We start from the raw sequence: 19,646 nt of genomic DNA, 5'->3' as shown, positions 1-19,646 counted from the left end.
TTAAAGAAATGCCAACATCACGTTCTGTTGGCTGTTCCATACATAGTTTCCCTATTCTGCTGCTCACATTGGGCACAAAGCATTCTGTACTCAGTCCTTTCTTATGACTATCCATTTCCTATATTTTAAGCGACAAAAAATTTACCATAACTGGGGGAGGAGGGGGCGAGAATCAAAGAATTCTGCTAATTTGAGCATTTCAAAAGTTGAAGTAAAATCTTGGCCCCACTAAAGTAATTGACTTCCATGAAAATTGACCCTTGACATTTTCCCCACATGAACACACCGCTGCTCCCCCTCACCCCTCACATCCGAACACAAGAAGCTGGTGGGTTTTATGGCTTGTGAGTTGTGGAGTCTGAAATGATTTGTATATGAAAATATTCAAGCATGATAGGCAGACTCCACAACTCCCAAGCCATAAAACCCACTAGCTTCAGTACTGAAGTGATAATCAGCACATTTGATTTTTAATTTCCATTTCTCCTTTTGAGTAACAGGTATTCAGTAATTTTAACGATAGCATGAAACATGAGGGGTTTTTATTTTTTACCAAGTCATGTGTTGCAAGGTACATCAGCAGAGCACTAGAAGAGAAGGTCTTGAACTTGAACATGACCATAGAAACATTGGGGTTCCAGCGGACTGGGCGGCTCACCAAAGCATAACCATCTCCATCAAACTGAATAGTTCCTTCACTGTCTGGCACCTGTGGGCTATAAAAGAATGGAATTTCTACCAGTTTTTCTGGCTGCTTTGGGGTAAAAGGGAACCATGGGAATTTGAGGGAAGCCAAATTTTATACAAACATGTTTTCTGACACCTGAACCCTTAAACTCAGTCCATGTGATGTGGAAGGTAGTCTAGGAGAAAGACATGGGACATGTCTGCCTTGTGTATTTCATGGTCCGTATAATTTCATCTTACATCTTTTATTGGAAAAGATTCATGACAGTATTATGTAATCATATTATTATTAAGTGATTTTAATAGGTGTCAGATTGACAGCCCTGGAGACTGAAGTCCTCTATTTTTCACAGATGACATACAGCACAAGAACAGCAGTGTCAGTCTCCCCACACTGTTCTGCCACAGTGCCTTAACTCTGTTAATGTCAGAGACCACAGGTCTTCAGCCCTGGGCCATGGACTTTTCAGAGCTAGTAAGCTCCAACCTGCCACCCAGTGACTTGCTAAATGTTGTCAGACTAGGAGCTGAACTCTGACCAAGGACCCCAGTCCTGGAATCTGATTGCTGGGCCTCCTGGTTAGTTCACAGCTTCTATATAAACCACGCAGTGGCACAGACAGCTGTCTGTGAAACTGGGTTCCCTCTGCTTGAGACTGCTTTCCCTGAGACACCTGCTTCTACTGCCTGCTGCTGATCTCCTGGTAACCTGACCCTGTCTACCACCTGACATCTGATTCTTGGTTTGGCCTGACTTGGACTCTGATCTCCTGTTATTGGACTCGGCCTGACCCCCAACACCTGCTCCGAACACTAGGTTAGACTGCCCACACCATGGTCATGACAGTTAAGAAGAGACCATGTATCAGGGAGAAGATAGTTCAGTTTACCTTGCCATTCAAATAATGGCTTCTCATCTGAGACTTCCAACAAGAGACACAATTAATGGCAACTTTCTATGGTGGTGATTTTTGTGATGTGGATTCTTGCCCACTCTTGTCAGACAGACAACCAGTGGCTTTTGGTCACTACTGAGTTCATCTAGATTTGAACCAGTGATCTAGAGACAAAGAACTGGCATGCATAGGTCCTCATGCAATGTTTCATTATGCATACTGTTCCCTCATTTTTACATGCAAAAAAGTACCTTGGATTTAGATTTCTAACTCCTACATAGCCATGTTTAATGGCAAGTTGCTCCCAAGTATATTTTCCAGTAATTTTATGTGATTAATTCAAAGTTCTTATTGTAAATTTGCACTTTCCTATACATTCCTAAGCCCCAACATTCTTTTTCATTCCTTATCTTGATTTCCAATCTAGCTGTCCAGGATTATCACCAATGTGTTTGAGAAATGAGATTATACTCCATTTTGGCTTGATCCAAAAACCAGTGAGGTCAACGGGAGATTTTCCACAACTTCAATAAGTTTTGGAGCAATATTTTACTATGCTCAGCTCATGGCACTCTCTCCCCATTAGTCTATTGAAGGTATTGCTAATCTCCTTCATGAAATGGGGGATACACACTCCCCCTTGGCATTATTATAATGTAATTATTAATATTCCTTTTAATTCATTGATTAATGTGCAGTAGGCCATATTGTACTTGCTTACTTACATGGCTGTGGCTGGTGTAGATATTCCTATTTTACTCCACAACAAAATGGAGCATGTTCACAGATAGGTTCATAAAGGGTGAGGAACATAAAAAGAAGCCAGTCCATTACCAACCTGATAGCACATCCTTTGCAGTCACCCTTTGTGTCCCTGAAATTCCACAGTCCTATGGGCTTGCTGTCCAAGTATGTTTCACCCATGCAGCCAGTGAAGGTAGTGACTCTTACAGCATCTGATTTCTGCAAACAGGAAAGTATGGAACTTGTTAGAATGCACCTTGAAGTGATCTGCTATCTTCTAAAGCATAACTGTGTAATGGATACAGGAAAAACGGAAAGAGACTGGGGATTTTTAATGAAATATCATTCTTATTCCACAAATTCTTTTTTTAAATAAGTGGCAGGGCATAGATGAGCTACTATGGGAGGACAGTAGGACTGGAGAGGCAAGATATGTAAGATTAGGGAAAAGATCTGGGCACAGTAATTCTTGGTTCTCTTCCTGATCCCACTGCCCCACCTGCCTCCCCAGGTATACATGATAGTTACTATCGTTCCACCTATGGAAGACTCTCTTCAGAGTTTATCGGTGTTTTTCCCTTACAGATCATGGTAGGGACTGTGTGTAATCTCCTCCACAATATGGCAAATGTGCTGTTTCCACTTTATATTCATTCCTTGAAAGCCTGGTAAGTGAAAGACTGGAAACAAACCAAGTTAGCATAATGAGCATCACTAACCCACTTTGTTAAACCTGGAAAAAAATCATTTAATTTTGGAATTTAAAAAAATTACTCATGACAAAGCAAAATTAAACCCTGAAATATCAAAAGCCTACTAGGCTAGGGTAACACAAACTGCTCGGGGTCTTGCTGATTTTATCTAACTGAAATTAACATGAGACTATGTTCAGCTAATATATGAAAGAGCACAGAAATCTCCTCTCAGTTCATCCTTCTAAAATATCTAATTTCATTTGAAGTTTTGGTTCAGTATAAGCTGATTTAAAATCTATGCATTTAGGAATTTGCGACATGCAAGACCTGCTGCTTTCTATGAAGCAGTTATTAATATTAAGAATATTAATCTGTAAGATCATGGAGAACAGCATATTGAAAACTTTCAAGGAAGAGTCTGATTTGAAAGTCTTAATGTGGTGGTGATATTTCCTGGGGTAATCATAAATGTTTTAATTAGCAACAAGTATAAATTTACTGTCACTTATGAGAACTTCATGATGTCTAAGCAAGATAAATGATAGGTGGTTTTTAAAACTGAAAAGGAACATTTTATAAACATTGCAGGGCAGGAAAGTGATATGAAAGAAGCTGAGACATACACACAAAAAGGGATTTCGTACTATATCCTAGGGCAAATCTGTGACGCTGTCTGATCACCCGGACTGAGACCCAGTGAAATGAAATATTAGATTTGTGAGCAAGAAAGAACCTTTTAAAGTATCATTGACCTTGATGAATGTCCAGATAGTTTCAGCTTTTTATACAAGCTGCTCTATGACAAGCTATAAGTTTTTGCAAGACTTCATCTTGTCTAATTAACAACTAAACTTACCTACAGAGGAGGATGCAAAGTTGTTATTGCCATGTTGGTCCCAGAATATTAGAGAGATGAGGTGGGTGAGGTAATATCTTTTAGTGGACCAACTTCTAATGGTGAGAGAGACAAGCTGTTGAGCTTAAACAGAGCAATTCTTCAGGCCTCACCAACAGAAATTATCCAATAAAAGATATTACCTCACCCACCTTGTCTCTCTTATAGAGGAAAATCAAGATTACAGTATTCTCCTTTATTCACAGACTTTGATAGACTATAGTTGAAATGTTGAACACCGAAAATGTTGAATTTTCTGACTCTTAAATAAACCTCAAAACCCAACAGTCATGCCAGACTACTGTTCTCAACCCTGGTTGCCAGGGTGAAGGATTGATGTCAAGATAGCCCTGCTAGCAAGAGAAGAAACTAGATCTATTCAAAAACCTTTGCCAAAATCTCATCCTGGGTAGGACTCTGTCTCAGTCAGACAGTCTTTGGGGTTTCCACTTCTATGCCTCATGCTGATGAGTGACTGGGACTTTAGAGTCCCCAGTTCAGAAAGCACATGCTTTAAGTTAAGTGCTGAATTGCTTCCACTGCACATCTGCCTTTTCCCAACCTTCCTAACTTGGATAAAACCAAACCAAATATCAGCACTTATTTTTCAGTTGTATTTTCAGATTTAAACCCTACTAGGTGTCAGAACCTTTTAATCTCTCTTGGCCCATCAAGATCAAGATCCTCCTGTGATTCTACTTTAGATTTTTAATCTTTTCTTTAGTTTTTATATGGTACATAGTTTATAATGCATCATTTGCAAGTTATTCTTGTTTTGTCCAGCAAACACATTAAATACATTAGGGAAGGAAAGAGTATATACATGACTAGTTAAACTAGTTATGATATCAATAAAGTTTAATATGTTATAGCAATTATTAAATATTGTATGCAGTTGGAATATTGGGTAACAACAGATATCCTAGTTAAGTGACAGTAGCATATTCTCAAGATACTATCAGTACATTGTGATCAATAGTTTCCATTAAAAAGTCGTGATTGATAAATTGAGATCAGTCTCTTAGATGAATAGCTTTTAAATAATCTTTTCTATAAAGAAAGACATCTGAGGTTTTACAGCATTGCTGCAGAAGATAATACCAAGTACAAACATTATTTAATTAAATGAACTCCTCTTGCATTGGCAGCCTTTGGACAGTGCTAGTCATTTCTGCTTCTAAAAGCTGTATAAGATGGCACAGCTGCAGTGAAGACTGTGACAGCTTTTCCACAACAGCCTTCCGATTCTCCAGACTTTATAACCTAGACATCAACTTTTGTTTCAAGCTGGAATGTAAGTCAAAGGCTCAGTCTGGGAGTATTTTTCCCCCTCCAGATTTATGCTCAAAAATATATGTGCAGACATTTTAAAATGGCAGAGCTGTACAAATAAAAACAAACTAGTGTGAGTGCTTGACTCACTTGTGCTTTCATAGCTCAAAAAAAAAATCAGAAATGAACTAAAACCATATACTGAACTTTAGTTTTTAGTTTTGTGCCACAGCTTTGAGCACTGTTGGCTGACAGGCCAAATATGCTGGCCGAGGGGCTTTTGAAGTCTGTTGATGGCTTTTCAGTTCTGGCAGAATGTAAACAGTGGATTTATTTTAAATTAAAACTTCTAGGTCCAATTCAGAAAAACACCACTAATTTAAGCATGCTGAAATCCCATCTAAGTTCCTAAGACTTCAGTTCATGCACAGGGAAAGACTTAAGCATGAACATGATTAAATGCTTATCTGAACCAGGGTCCTAATCCTTGTGACCTGACCCAGATGTGCTGCTGTCTAATTGCATCTGTAGCCAGACTGACACTATGGGTCAAATTCACTACTGGTACAGACAGAAGCAGTTGTACTGACTTTAATGAGGTTGTGTCTAATTGGGGGTTTGATGATTATGGCTATGTATCTGAAAATTGAGTACTGTCTCCATTCATCTCAATGGAGTGTATACTCTGAAGCCTAATATGAGCATTGACATCACAACATTATTAAATACGTTACTGCTGAGCATTAATTCAGAAATATCCAGCTAATATGTTTATCCATCATGGCTGAACACCATAGATAGTAGATACTAGGGAAAAAGCCGTATTAGGTGTGTGATGTACCACCTGTAGCCTCTGGACACTCACTCTCTCTCCCTGAAGGAGCAGAGTATAAGCAAGAGAAAATATAGGGAAGAGAGGTAGTGAGTTGCTATGCTAAATAGCCAGATAGATTTGGCAGGGGTTCAGCAGCTGGTAATTATGGAAGGTTCAATACTCTCTGCAAGTTTGAAGCCCCCTCTGGACTTTTAGTAGCTGGCAGAATATTATTGTTGGGTGTTTGCTGCAGGCATTCTTGTTTGTGGCTCACAGGGAAAGCTTAATCTTTCTTTTCAGTGGCTGGGAAAGCAAGGAGATGGAAAGCAAGCTAGAGTCACCATTTGCAGCAGCTAGGGAAGTATGGGGAGAGAGGGTAGCAAAGGCCGTTGTCTGTCACTATACGTTTTTTCAGATATCTTCAGTGGAATTGCCTTTCCTATTTTCTGATATGAAAACAAATGATAAAGAACTGACTGTGACAGTTATTTTTCCACTTAATGATTCAAGAAGAAGCTTCAAGATTTATTTGATCAACAGTTCAGAAAACTTTCAAAGAAGAATAAAGTTTGCAGGTTGTTTGCAGACCCATTTTCAGGTAAAGCAGAAGGAGTTTAAATCAAAGTTCAGCCAATAAGGATTGATTTACAATTCTCTAATCCAAATCTCTTAAAATAATTTTTCTGAATTTCTACAAATGCTTGTCAAATGTCTGATATTCAGAGTTATGTTAGACAGCTGCTATTTATGCAAGCCTACGGCACTCTATACATAAAAAATAATAGCAATTAACTGAGTATTTTAGAATTAGGACTTCAGAAAACAGACCTTCCACCCAACAAGCAATTCTGATATTTCAGCATTTGCTTTCATCCCAAAAAATTGAAATAGTCAAAATTTTAGTGAAACAAAGTTCTGAAAATTTTTAGTTTGGAAATGTCTAAATAAAGAAAAACTCAACATTTTTGACTGAAATGAAATATTTTGTTTTTAGACATTGACATTTTTGCCATTTCAAAATGTAAAAATATATTTGAAACTAAACATTATTTCAAGTTTTCCTGGAAATTGGAAAATTTCATTGAATGACTTTCCTGCAAAACATTATTTCACTAGAAAATATTATACTTCTTAATTTAATTAATACTTATTTTAATACTTCCTTTGTTGGGAAATTTTTACTGTAGACAAATTTCAACCATCTCTACTCAGAATAAATCTCACTTGCATTTATATCTAAGTTAAGTGCAGCCCTTGGATTCCTGGTAACTTACCAATGCAACCCAGGTGCTGCAAATATTGTGCACCACCTTCTGTTGTAGGCAAAAAATTAACTTCTTATGGCTCTCATGATATTAATATCTCTCTTCCTGATCCCTATCCTGAATCCCTTGGAGCTGGAGGCACTAAGGATACAGAAGAGCACCCACAGGAAAAGACTAGGAGGAGGAGCCAACATAAAGGAGAATGGAAGGTGTCTCAGACACATTGAGAAAATGTCAGCAGCTGAAAGAAGAGGGGTTCTAGAAAGGATTATGAGGAACATGCCACTGTCCAAATGAGAAAAAGATAAAGCAAAAAGCAGATTAGCATACAGAAAGGAAGAGGAGAGACTCAGTGGAAAGGACATGGATTCGTAGAATTACTACACCCTGTTATGGGGCTAGTATTGTTTAGGAGCTTAGCTTGTGTGTGTGCTTGTACAGCACCTAGCACAACAGGGCCTAACTTGGTTGCAGTGTTTAGGTGCTGTGTTTAGGTGATGGGGTGTACCAACCCCACACAGGGTTGAGAGCCTGTAGGTGCAATCATCCTCGCCCCACTACACCTGCAGTAGGTATCAAGCCAGGAGGGAGCAGTTAAAAGGGCTGAATGTGGCTCAGTTAAGGACTGACCTGGAAGGTGAGCAGATCTCTGGCTCTCACTCAGTAAAGAAGCCTGGCTGGAGTCTGAGAGCTGAGCTGGGCTGCTGGCAGATAGAAGATAGGTCTGCAACAGGGAGCTCAAGGGAGTTGAAAAAGAAAGCAGCAGAACATGAGTCCATGCTGGATTCTGTACACTGGTGGAGGGGTGGGAAGGGAGTAGAAAGACTCCTACAGATTCAGGGATTGCCCCGTGAGGGGAGTGGAGAAAACTCTTCTGCAGCAGAACCAGCTGGGTAACAGAAAGTGCTAGAAAGCTCTGCAGAGAGAAGGCTTACCAAGAACAGAGCTGATACATGAGAGCTCAGGAAAAGGCTAAGGAAAAGGAACAAGACAGGGCAATGTAGGAAGTGGTCTAGGGAGGTCTGTGCAGTCAGGTATGGATTGCCTATTTAAGGGTCCCTTGACCAGAACCCAGTAGAAAGGGATGGCCTAGATTCCGCTACCAGCCCACGGAGAAAGGTGCGGCTGAAATTCCCTGAGAATGGGTAAGGACTATTGAAACCCCCTGACACCAGGGGTAAGGACTAGTGAGTCTGGAGTCTGACTGCAGTCCAATGTGAAGTTGACCAACTATTATTTGTGCGACTAATGGTCTACCCTGGAAGGGGTGGGATTCTATGTGACCCAGATGGAGGGCCGAGTCGCAAGAAGCAGCAGACCATCACTGGGACAAAATAGCTTTTGACAGGGGGCAAAAAAGGAGAAAAGTCTGCTATGCCATGGTCAGTCACTAGGGAACCTGTGCTGGCCAGCAAGTCACATGCTTTCACTACAATAAATATATATTCATTAATTATAATAGCAGGCACTGCCTATGTAAATAACTGAACCAAAAGGATTAAAGCACCAACAGTGAGGAAGTACATTACCTTAATTTTATCAGTTAGACCACCAACAAACAGCACGGCATTTGCATCTACATCCAGAATTGTATAACCAGGTGGAGAGACTGCGCTGAAGGTACTTGGCATGATGGTTGCTTTGGGACCATCCAGAGCTTGTACTGAAATTGTGCCATTTCTTCCAGTCCTTGGAATTGGACCAAAGCAAATAAATAAGTAAATAAATCTGCTGTTAAACCACAACAAATAAAGCCTCATATTTTCCAGACATTTTTTACAAGTGACAGGCACTACTGGTCCATTTGTAACTTGGTATTATTCAGTTTTTAATACAAATCAATAGAGATTTCTTAGCTCTCATATACCTGTGCAAGCGCCAAATCTGATCACATAACAGATGTTTCTTCTCACCTCAATATCCTCACTGAATATAATTCACTATATGTATGCATTACATGGTGAATTCACCCACTAAAATAGTAATTATCAAAAGTGAAAATTCTCTATAACCAAAATAGTACAGTGTAATTGTATCTTGACAACAAATGAAGAAGGCTATGATTCAAATTCATTTCTGAACTTCATATGGCGTATTTGATTAATTTTATTCCTCTGAAGTGGATGATCATATAACAAAGCCCTTTAATTTACTTCATTGTAATGCAGGAGACCTGCATCCTCCACAAAGGAGCTCTCTGGTTGATTATTGTACTCAGGCACAAGCCCTATTATGTTTAAAATGGCTGCCTTGTTGTGTTTAAAATTGCCTTTTTATATTTTATAATATGATTTGCTGCTTTGTGGACAGTTTCTTCAGTGTTTCCTGTTTCTGTATTCAGAGTAGGAAATAAATGCAGTACGTCAGATATTGATGTGGTAACTGTTGTCCAATACCTGCAGCTTAATGGAAACCACTTTATGAACCTTTGCACGATAAGGTATGACCTCCCCCATAGCCTTATGAAAAGGTTATTTCAAAGGAAAGGTTAGTTTCCTATTAATTTGCAACAATGTCTCAATATTGTACCTAAAGTATGACCTTTTGGATTTTACCTTTGACCTTGAACTGTGACATGTGAACTCCTCCTACATTATTAAGAGTTTTTGTTCATGCTAAAATCATTGGAAAGGTAAATCCCCTAGTTTTACAATTAGATCCTGATCAAAGTCATGATAATGTGGGCATTCTTAATATGGGCATATGATCATGCAATCCTAATACAGACTGAAATATGAATTCATGGAACATATTTAACTTATGTTACCTTTGATTAATTGGGAAACATACTGCTTTTACTACGACTTGTCTTTTTCTTATATAGCAGTCCACACATAATTTCACCCACTGCTGCTTACTTCCTATATCTGTCAAGAATTACTACCTAGCTAATTAAATAATGTTTAGCTATTCATCTTCTGTATCTTTGTGGGCTACCCTATTGTACTCTAAAAAATAATTCCCTGTTTGCAAGCAAAGCTAAATTGCCTTTTCTTAGAAACCAGAACTGATATTTGCATTTCTGATACAAGAAAGTTTCTGGACAGACAGAGGTAATAAGATTACATTTCACCTAACGCCTTGCCAGGTAGCATTTCTAGTTTGAACAATAGCCACTGGCCCCATCCCATATCATGTCTCAGCTAGCAAATCAAAACTTTACTTTGGTTTTTACAAAGTATCATGAAATTGTCTGGATTTAAACATATAAATTCCATCTTTTCTCATTAAAAGAAAAGAAAAGATGTCTGTGAGTGCTGAAGTAAGCAGTAAACCTAGAGTTACCACTTAGAAAGAGCTGTCATTAGCGCTATCTAATGTTTTACTTCAGGCCCACATCCAAAATAAAGCAATGAGGCCTGTACATAACTTTAGGTATGTGAGTAATCCCATTAATGTCAGTGGGCCTACTTTTGTGTTTAAAATTACACATGGGTTTAGGCACTTTACTGAATCTGTTTGTGTTGGAGAGGGATGACGAGGGAGAGCAAGACTCCTGTAAATATATAAATCTGATTTCCATTGAAACTCTGAATTGTATTACCTCAAAAATATATAGACCTTTGGCTTATATACCTAAAAGAGTAGAAATAGTCAGTACAGGAACTGGTGAAAGAATAGTGTGAGTATAGGAGAGACTTTTATTAAGCCATTCATATTTGGAGGCTATTGAAAGATAATGTTTGGTGCTTTCAAACTGTAGTGTACTACAATCAATATTCAGTAAAACCAGAGTAAAAGACCAAATTCAATAAATCTGAAGTAAATGAGCAGAATATGGTATACATTTTTAAGAGCACATGTCCTAAATAGCATAGGGAATCTTTGATCTTCAACTAGAGTAAAGTGCTAACAACAGATCCTCCTCCTTAAATAACTCAATCTTTCATTTGAGAAGGGCTAGTGAGCTTTAAAGGAAGAACAGTTGACTGACTTGTCAGGACAAGAGACATTAATAGGATTTGAATGATAATTTGTAAGTGACAGCTGGGTTCCTATGAGATACTTCGCAGACTGGAGAACATGTACCAGCACGTTGGTAACTGACAATCTGAAAAATGCACACTACACTATTCATAAACACTTACTAAAGAGATATATGGAGCAAGTGGGCTTCACCTTGCATTAGCCATCAACATCTGAATAACTTTTGTAGCACCACATATAAATACTTGCTCTTTGACCCACTTGAGAGGGGAGTTACAAGGAGCAAAGTGGGCTGACAGTAAAGTGTATGTGCCTAAAATAAACATCTCTTTCTACAGCTGTTCTTCCCCAAAGGAAGAATATTCCAAACAGAAAGTTAAGGTTCCCCTTAATGGAAAAGACATTGTTTCAACCTTCTCAGCAAGATTTCTAAGGAATAATAATGAGGTGGTATGTAAACGGTATTTGAGTAAAACAAAAATTAGACTATGCCTGATTCAAAACCCACTGAAGTCAAGGGGAATCTTTTCATTGACTCTGTTGGGCTTTGGATCAAGTCTTTATTGCATTTGACTGTATCACAGAATTGACTGCTTTGTGTATTGATAACTTGTTTAACATGATTCTCATACAGTAAAACTTTATGTAAATTTTGCCTTCTTTTCAGTGTTTTCATTGATCAGGATTTTTATCCCAGTTAGTTTTTACCTTTACAAGTAAATAACATTCTCATAATATACATAACAGTCCCTGCACTGGGGAATACCAATGGAATAACATAAGTACTTTAATTACTTGCAACAATATTAAGTTTTCAGGGTGATATATATATATATATATATATTCACACACACATACAGTATGTATATACACATATACAGTGTGTATGTGTATTTATATATAGACATACTTTAAACATATACATAAACATAGAAAAGTACTGCTAGACTGTAATTAAGAAAATATTCTGCAAAACGTATGCAGTCATTACTGTACCCATCTGACAGACCGGGAAACTGTGACTCAGAGGTTAAGCAAATTGTCCAAGCTAGAATCTGCCGCAGTCTCCTGCTCTAACCACTAGACATGCTGTCTCAAAATGAGAGAAGGAATACCTCCTTCCACATCTGGATTTTATTCCCCACTCTGCTGAGTCAACTTGAACAACTCAGTTGTCTTTGCATGTCAGTTTCTGCTCTTTCTAAAATGTGTTGGGATCCCTGGATAAGAGGTGCTATATAAATCTAAAATTGCAACATTATCATTTGTGTGTGTATGTAAGTATATACACGCCTACAGAGGTGCTTTCATGGAGAGAAGGGGTTATGGCTGATAGGAGTGGGATATAAATATCTTCCCCATCCCATCCCCCAGTGCATGTGCAGGTCTGCCCCCTCGAATGAGCCAGTGTCTTCCAGTGCTCTTTTGTTCAGCTAAGTGACACCCACCTACCCCCACTTCCTGACCCTTCCTAGAGACCCAAGGCAGTGTGTGTGTGTGCATTATCTTCTTCCTCTGCTCCCCAGACAAAATCCCAAAGCTTCAGAGGTTGCGGGGAGCCCACTAGAGGACCAAGTATCCCCACCACTGGATATTGTGATAGTGGTGTCAGGTAAATTCAAAAGTATGCAGCTGAATCTGGCCAAAATTTAAAGACAAAAGGTGAGAAAGTGAAATTGGTGGAACTGGTTTGAGACCTTTATCAAGGGAGACAAGAATGCTATTAGTGATACAATAATGATGGTTTCAGAGTAACAGCCGTGTTAGTCTGTATTCGCAAAAAGAAAAGGAGGACTTGTGGCACCTTAGAGACTAACCAATTTATTAGAGCATAAGCTTTCGTGAGCTACAGCTCACTTCCTCAGATGCATATCGTGGAAACTGCAGCAGGCTTTATATATACACAGAGAATATGAAACAATACCTATTCCCACCCCACTGTCCTGCTGGTAATAGCTTATCTAAAGTGATTTCCAGCACAAATCCAGGTTTTCTCACCCTCCACCCCCCCACACAAATTCACTCTCCTGCTGGTGATAGCCCATCCAAAGTGACAACTCTTTGACAATAATGATGCAAATTAAAAGTCTTCAGTGTGTGCTCCCTCAATTCTACTTTAAGAATACAAAATCAGTCCTTCATCTTCATCGTGATCCTAAAAATCCAACTAGTGTCTCCATAATCTAATCCTTCTAAACACTGCTCCACTCCTCAGATTTGTGCTACTGTAATTGCTTCCCTTGCTGATTTAGCAGTTTGTTCCAGTTGCTTTACATCTAATGCCCTATATATCATGAACAACAGCTTAATAGGCAATGTGCATTTGTAGGATGTCTATATCATGTCCTGACTCCATTTTCTGCTGAAATAGTTTTCCTGCAAATGAAGGTCCTGTACTACTGTGACATGCAGCTATTTCAGTATGTGTAATATGAACGCAGACCGCACTAAACGGATGAAGATCTTGCATAAGTATCCCAATTTGTGTTTTCCCAGATATAAGATTTAATTGAGCCAGCAGTTGGACACTCTGCCATACTTTTATTTAGCTCTCTGCTTTGAATGGCTTATTCCGTGATTTCATTAAATTGTTTAAATTGAACATCATTTACCTCTTCTGAAAGCTATGGACAGAATAGAAATTAAAACTCCTATTTTTCCTTCCTGTCTCATTTGATGACTATTTTAATCTTTTGTGCGTCTAACACTATGTAAAATTAACGTATTATGATGGGACAAGATTTATTCAAATTAGGATTCATGTTCTCTCTCTGATTTCATTTGATCTGATATTACATAAATTATAGGGGTTTGTTCCTCACTAGCAAATAAAGGACACATCATATACATAGTACACACATGTAGCATAGTTTGCTATTAAAATATTACAGCTCCCCGTGCAAATAGTTAGTGCTGACATGATATTCTTTATGCACGAAATACAGTGTTCCCTATGCTAAATGCAGTAATGTTATCCACTTGCCAAAGCAAAAATTATAAAGATTTTAATAGTGCCTACACTATGATAAATAGTATGCACAGAGATTCAAACACATCTAGTTTTTTTAAACCAACCTATTTTTTTTTTGCCTTAATTGCCGTACCAGATGGTATGCACTTCAGGGAAATACCAATATAGTGCCTCTAAATATATGGATCAAGAAGCCAATGTAACTTTCAGCTATTAATTTATCTAAACTTCTAAAATTAAAAAACATTCATCACTTGCTTTTTTTTTTTCAAAATATGTAAAAAAATCTGTGTTGTTTAAACGGACCAAAATATTTTGAATGTTGATTTTTCCTATAAACCACATCTTTTCAAATGTTTTCAGCATGAAGAGGCATTGTGCCTATTAGAATGGCATGCTGAGTAAGAATCAGTGTACTGGGATGTGACAGGCCATCCATTCCCAATACTGCATCAAACCAAGAGGTTTTGAAAAGACACAATTCATTGAAAGCCAGAGAGAAAAACATAGTTTTCAGTTTGAGTGCAGAAATAGCCTTTAACTTTTAAACATTTTAAAAATGATGTTGTGCTAATAAGTAACTTTTTAAACCTTATCATCAATATTTATTTGTATTATAGTAGTGCCCACAGTACAGTGTACACACACATAAGATGACACAAACCATGACATGAAGTGCTTACACTCTGATGAGCAAACGGACAAAAGGTAGGGAAGAGGAACAGCACATACAACTGCATTTTTTAGATAATCTATCCCAAAATTCTTGTCTACCAAGCCACTGTTATTTGGCTAAATGCTTGTAGGCCTCATGGTAGAAGTGTGTCATAAGAAGCAGCTTGGAGGAGAGAGTTTGTCCCTTACTGATGTGTTGAGGAAAGGTGTTCCCAGCACAAAGAGGAATTTGAGAGAAGTGGAAATGGGGGTAAGACTGGCATCACTGACAGCATAGAGGCCTAGGGGTTCCACTTACAATACAAGAGTGGCTAAGGAAGGAGGGGCAAAGATGTTAAAGGAGATGACAAGAGCCTATAACATGAGGAGTAAAAAAGGGGAGCTTTTAGTAGTTGGATTTTGTGTGGACTGAAGGAGGAAGGGCAAAGAAGTACAGGGGTAAAAGCAGATTATGGACGTTAAACATGTGTAATATATTTCAGTAGCAGTCAGAGAGACACACTATGTAACACATTTATAACCTCTTTGGCTACAAACTCTCTGATAATGGACTATTGGACACAGGTTCAAAAATCCATTAAACTGGATTATATTTATCATCGTCAAAGGTACCTCTTTTTTAAAACTACTGTTACAAATGCTGTATTTAAGAATGTGACTCTGAAGAGAGTGGACCTGACAGATGGCTTGCTCAGTTTCATCATTTTTTGGGGGTAAGAACTAAAGCTTGCAAATTAATTGAGTACTTGCCTAGAGGCTTCAATACGGTACCAAAATGCATCATCAATGGTCAGATCTGGATACTCAACCCGTCCAACGCCAGATCCCACATCCCACAAGAAGTTCACCTTGCCTTTACGCATCTCTATGGCCAAGAAGTCAGTCTAAGACACAAAAAACAATCTATGGGATAAGGAATCAAATACTTGGATTAGAACAATCCTTATAAATCCCTACCCTTTTAAGCTTCTGAAGATCATTAGTAACCTAATGGGCCTCGAGACCCATGCTCACATAACAAAATTTGTACAATAACTCCCAAGAGAGATCTAAGTTCAGACCTCCACCTCTTAGCCCCAGGTTCCCATCTTGCCAAGTGATGTGTGTCCACACAATGCTGGGTCACCGACTGTCTCTCTAAGTTGTTAACTGAAATACTATAGAAACATTCATTTGGCTGGCAATCCTACAATGGAAAATATGAGCATTCTATACGTTAATACACACTGCCATCCTAAATCTTCATTTATAGTAGGAAAATAACACATAGCTCAGGATGGTAGGAAAAGAACACTTTTCCCATTCATTGAATTATTATTGATGGTTCTAGAAGCCTGTCTGCTGGAGGGCTCATGGAAAACTGAATCTTTCATCATTACACATTCCTGAAGTTATAGTCTTGACCTGAAGTCATATTAAGCAGGATGTTTGACAGATTTAGATGATTAGCTACTTCGTTCCCAAGGGAAAATACATGAGAAACAAACCAAAAGTCACCCCCGTTGTACTGCAGCTCTTACAGCTTTCATGCAGTTCATATAGGAGTCTCAGATTTGATTCCTAGCTAAAAACAAAATATTTCCCACCTATGTTATTTCTAAAAACCTACATTAATATACAAGGCAATATTTTCCCCTTCTTCTATGAGAAACAGTAACTAACTAGGGAACCAGTAAAACTCCCAGACTCTACGCTGTTTCTCTGAAGCCTCTGAGAAGAAACATTCTCCTCTTTTTTTTGTATGTCAGTTATCCAATTTGATTGAGAAACTCTGACAACGGAAAAATGAAACCACACTTACAAATTTGGCACTTCCAAGATAAAAAAGAAGGTTGTCAGCTACTGCTGTCTTCACATTGACAATGACAGTGTTGTAGCTTCCTTTCTTTATTTCCGGTCTGTATGTGCGAATGCAGTCACCTCCAGAAGCCACAGAGACTTTGATCTTCAAAGAAAACACAGCAGAGAGAACCCGAGTTACAGCTCATTATTCTAGAGAAAACTTTAGGGGCTTCAGAATAACTGCAAATGGATTTTGCTTTTGTTTCGTTTCTGTGTCACACATATTACTGAGGAGTAGGCATTGGTGCTTGCCACTCAGTATCTGGAACACTGAAATGAGATTTCCTTGTTTAGTAGGACAGATTGTGATTAAGGGCAGTGGTAGCTTTACCTGGCATTCAGACATGACATCAGGAGGAAATTTATTTCATATTAAGAATTACTAGAGTAGATAATGGGGAAGCTGTGGTAGTTCAGGTGGTGGAGATATTCAAAAGTTGGCAGATAAAAGAATCATAGAAACACCACCTTGACCTGTATGGCTGCTCTATTTAATAAATAAATAATAAATAGTAATAAATAGTAATAATAAATAATAATAATAATAATACCTAGCTCTTATATAGCACTTTTCATCAGTTGATCTCAAAGCACTTTCTACCAATAATTGATTTTATAACTGCATGGTTCTTTAGTAGCCCCCAACTGAGACATTCTTCGCCACTATATATTCCAGGTTTCCTTGTTTTATATTAAGATTAGATTCCTTTTCCTGTCAGATGTTGCTAGTTCCATTTTAATGGATCCTTGTTAAGTCTTAAATACCATAATCGATTAGTGATGATTATAAGTTCCTTTGACATTGACTGTAATATTAATAACCATGATCAACTCATTAGGTATTAAGGTGAATGGCATACACACTGAAGAAGAAATTCGAAAGTAATTACGTGGATCATTTAATGGCTTCTGAATTCTTGGTATCAAAAGCAAGCAAACAACGCTTTCTCCAAGTCAACTTTCTTTTCTGGATACAGAAATGAATTAAAGCCCTGATGCTGAAAATCACTGCAGCACCTGCATAAATTTAAGCATCTGAGTTGTCCCACTGATGTCATTGTTACTACTTATGTCCTTAAAGTTATATAGGTTACTCGCTGGATTAGGGCCTACTTAGAATTCAGGTTTGGTGAGTTGAGGAAACCTAGTACCTCACTGAGGGCAGCAGAGAGGACTGGGTAGGGTCTTTGTATGCGTCATGTGTGAGATATGTTTTGGGGAGCACTAAAAGTTTTGTTGCATTCATGCATCATTTAGTTTTAATCAACTGATATTTGTATTCCATATTTGTCTTATATGATTATAATAGGGTCCTATTGCAAACTCCAGACAAGGTTTTAAAATACTAATTTATAAAATTTAACTATTCTGAAATATATCATGCTACATTCACAAAGGTTTAGGAGCCTGCATGCTTGCAACCATTTATATGTTTTATGAGAGCTTTTTATGAACCTGAAAAAAAACACTGAAAGGATAAAAGATCAAGAACAGTAAAAGAACATAGTTTACTGGTTAGCAAAGACAATCCAGAGATCCAGACTCATTTCTGGCCCTTCAGACATAGTGCTACGTGAATTTGGGCAAGTCATTTAATTTCCCTCCATGCTGGCTTTCCCATCCATAGAACAAGGATAACAATAGTGTACAGAAATTCTGAGAGGCCAAGTACTTTGAAGTCTTTGTATGAAATGTGTTATGTAGGGGAAAAGTATAACGATGATGATGATGAACCTGCCCTTCTGTCTTACCTATATTTCTATGAGAATTTGAAATGCACTTTATCAGATGGAGCAGACATGTCATGGCTCCATTATTGTGCATACATTCCTTTCAGCCACTTGTGCTCCAGAATGTTGGTTTTGTTTGAATTATACAGGAGCTTAACTGAATGTTCATCTCTTAGGATTTTCTTTACAGTTTTCCTGATTGTTGCAGGTCAAAAGCCAAATAAGTTTATTATTACTAGTTGATCCCTGAGTTTAAAAATTACATTGGAGATACAGACTTGGGACTCAGTAACCAGGTAAGGAAATATGCTCTTATCTCAAGCACAAGGGTCTATTAAATTATTACCTGGAGAAGTAAATATCAAGAAAATGGGAAAGCAAGTGCACTCTACATTTTCAGTTAGCTTGAGATGGTCCAACCAGGGGACAAAAAGCTGCCAAACCCATATGTTTCATAAGTAATGGAACTCCTACAAAATTAGGTTTTTAATATCTATGCTGAGGCAGAAAACATCTTTTTGGTATTGTTTCAGTATTAATTTGTGCACAACTATTGAATGAGGGACATTTTCTCCTCTGTGACCCCTCCTTGTACCCTTATCCATGTTACCCCCAAATTGTCCTGTCATACTAACATTCCTATAAGTATTCCCCATTCAACAGGGCTGTGTTGTAAATGGGGAGCAAACCATAGGGAAAAAGCAGACATCAGATACCCTGGGTTCTGTCTATCTAGATATTTATACTGCACTCTTTACCATAGGAATTTTGGACTGGGATGGCTTCTTTTGCTGGATGAAAGGATACAAACTACCCACATAGAGTTACTGAGAAAGATGTGCTTACAGAATTGGCCTGTTTCCGGGCTTGGTTTATCAGTTCTTTTATCTGAGAGATGTTTTTCCCCAAATTATCCTGAAGTTCTTTGACTGGTTTGAGTTTATCCAGTAGCCGATCTGCTTCCTTTTCTAGGGTTTTAACAGTGGCATCTGCGTCAGCAACTTCATATGAAAAAAAAAAAGCAGAAATTTAGAAGGGAGAGTCTGATAAAGTGGACACAAACACCAATAGCAAAATCCAACAGAATTCTGACTGAAAATTCAGCTTCCTGAGACAAGCAAGGGGATAAGAACTTTAGGAATGTTTTTAGACTGATTTTAAAATTGCAGTATGAGGAAATGACAGCGATATGGCTCAATAGTTATGTCTGAGAATGGTACTGGTAGAAAAAAC

The 19,646-nt window shown here is 38.1% G+C and overlaps 1 protein-coding gene across 1 annotated transcript in view; it reads right to left on the bottom strand.

Moving 5' to 3' along the window:
* The window catches only part of LAMA2 (laminin subunit alpha 2), a 458,477-nt gene that overhangs the window by 36,828 nt on the left and 402,003 nt on the right, over positions 1–19,646 (bottom strand). Inside the window, exons 44-49 of the mRNA XM_084624485.1 lie at positions 19,260–19,414; positions 16,643–16,786; positions 15,592–15,725; positions 8,798–8,957; positions 2,422–2,546; positions 554–716 (exon numbers count right to left, since the gene is read on the bottom strand). Of these exons, the coding sequence (XP_084480611.1) occupies positions 554–716; positions 2,422–2,546; positions 8,798–8,957; positions 15,592–15,725; positions 16,643–16,786; positions 19,260–19,414 (881 nt within the window). The remainder of the gene's footprint in view (positions 1–553; positions 717–2,421; positions 2,547–8,797; positions 8,958–15,591; positions 15,726–16,642; positions 16,787–19,259; positions 19,415–19,646) is intronic.

The sequence above is a fragment of the Lepidochelys olivacea genome (genome assembly GCF_965140295.1).
Source record: "Lepidochelys olivacea isolate rLepOli2 genome assembly, chromosome: 3".
NCBI classification, from domain to species: Eukaryota; Metazoa; Chordata; order Testudines; family Cheloniidae; genus Lepidochelys; species Lepidochelys olivacea.
This window is presented reverse-complemented; position numbering and strand designations above follow the sequence as displayed.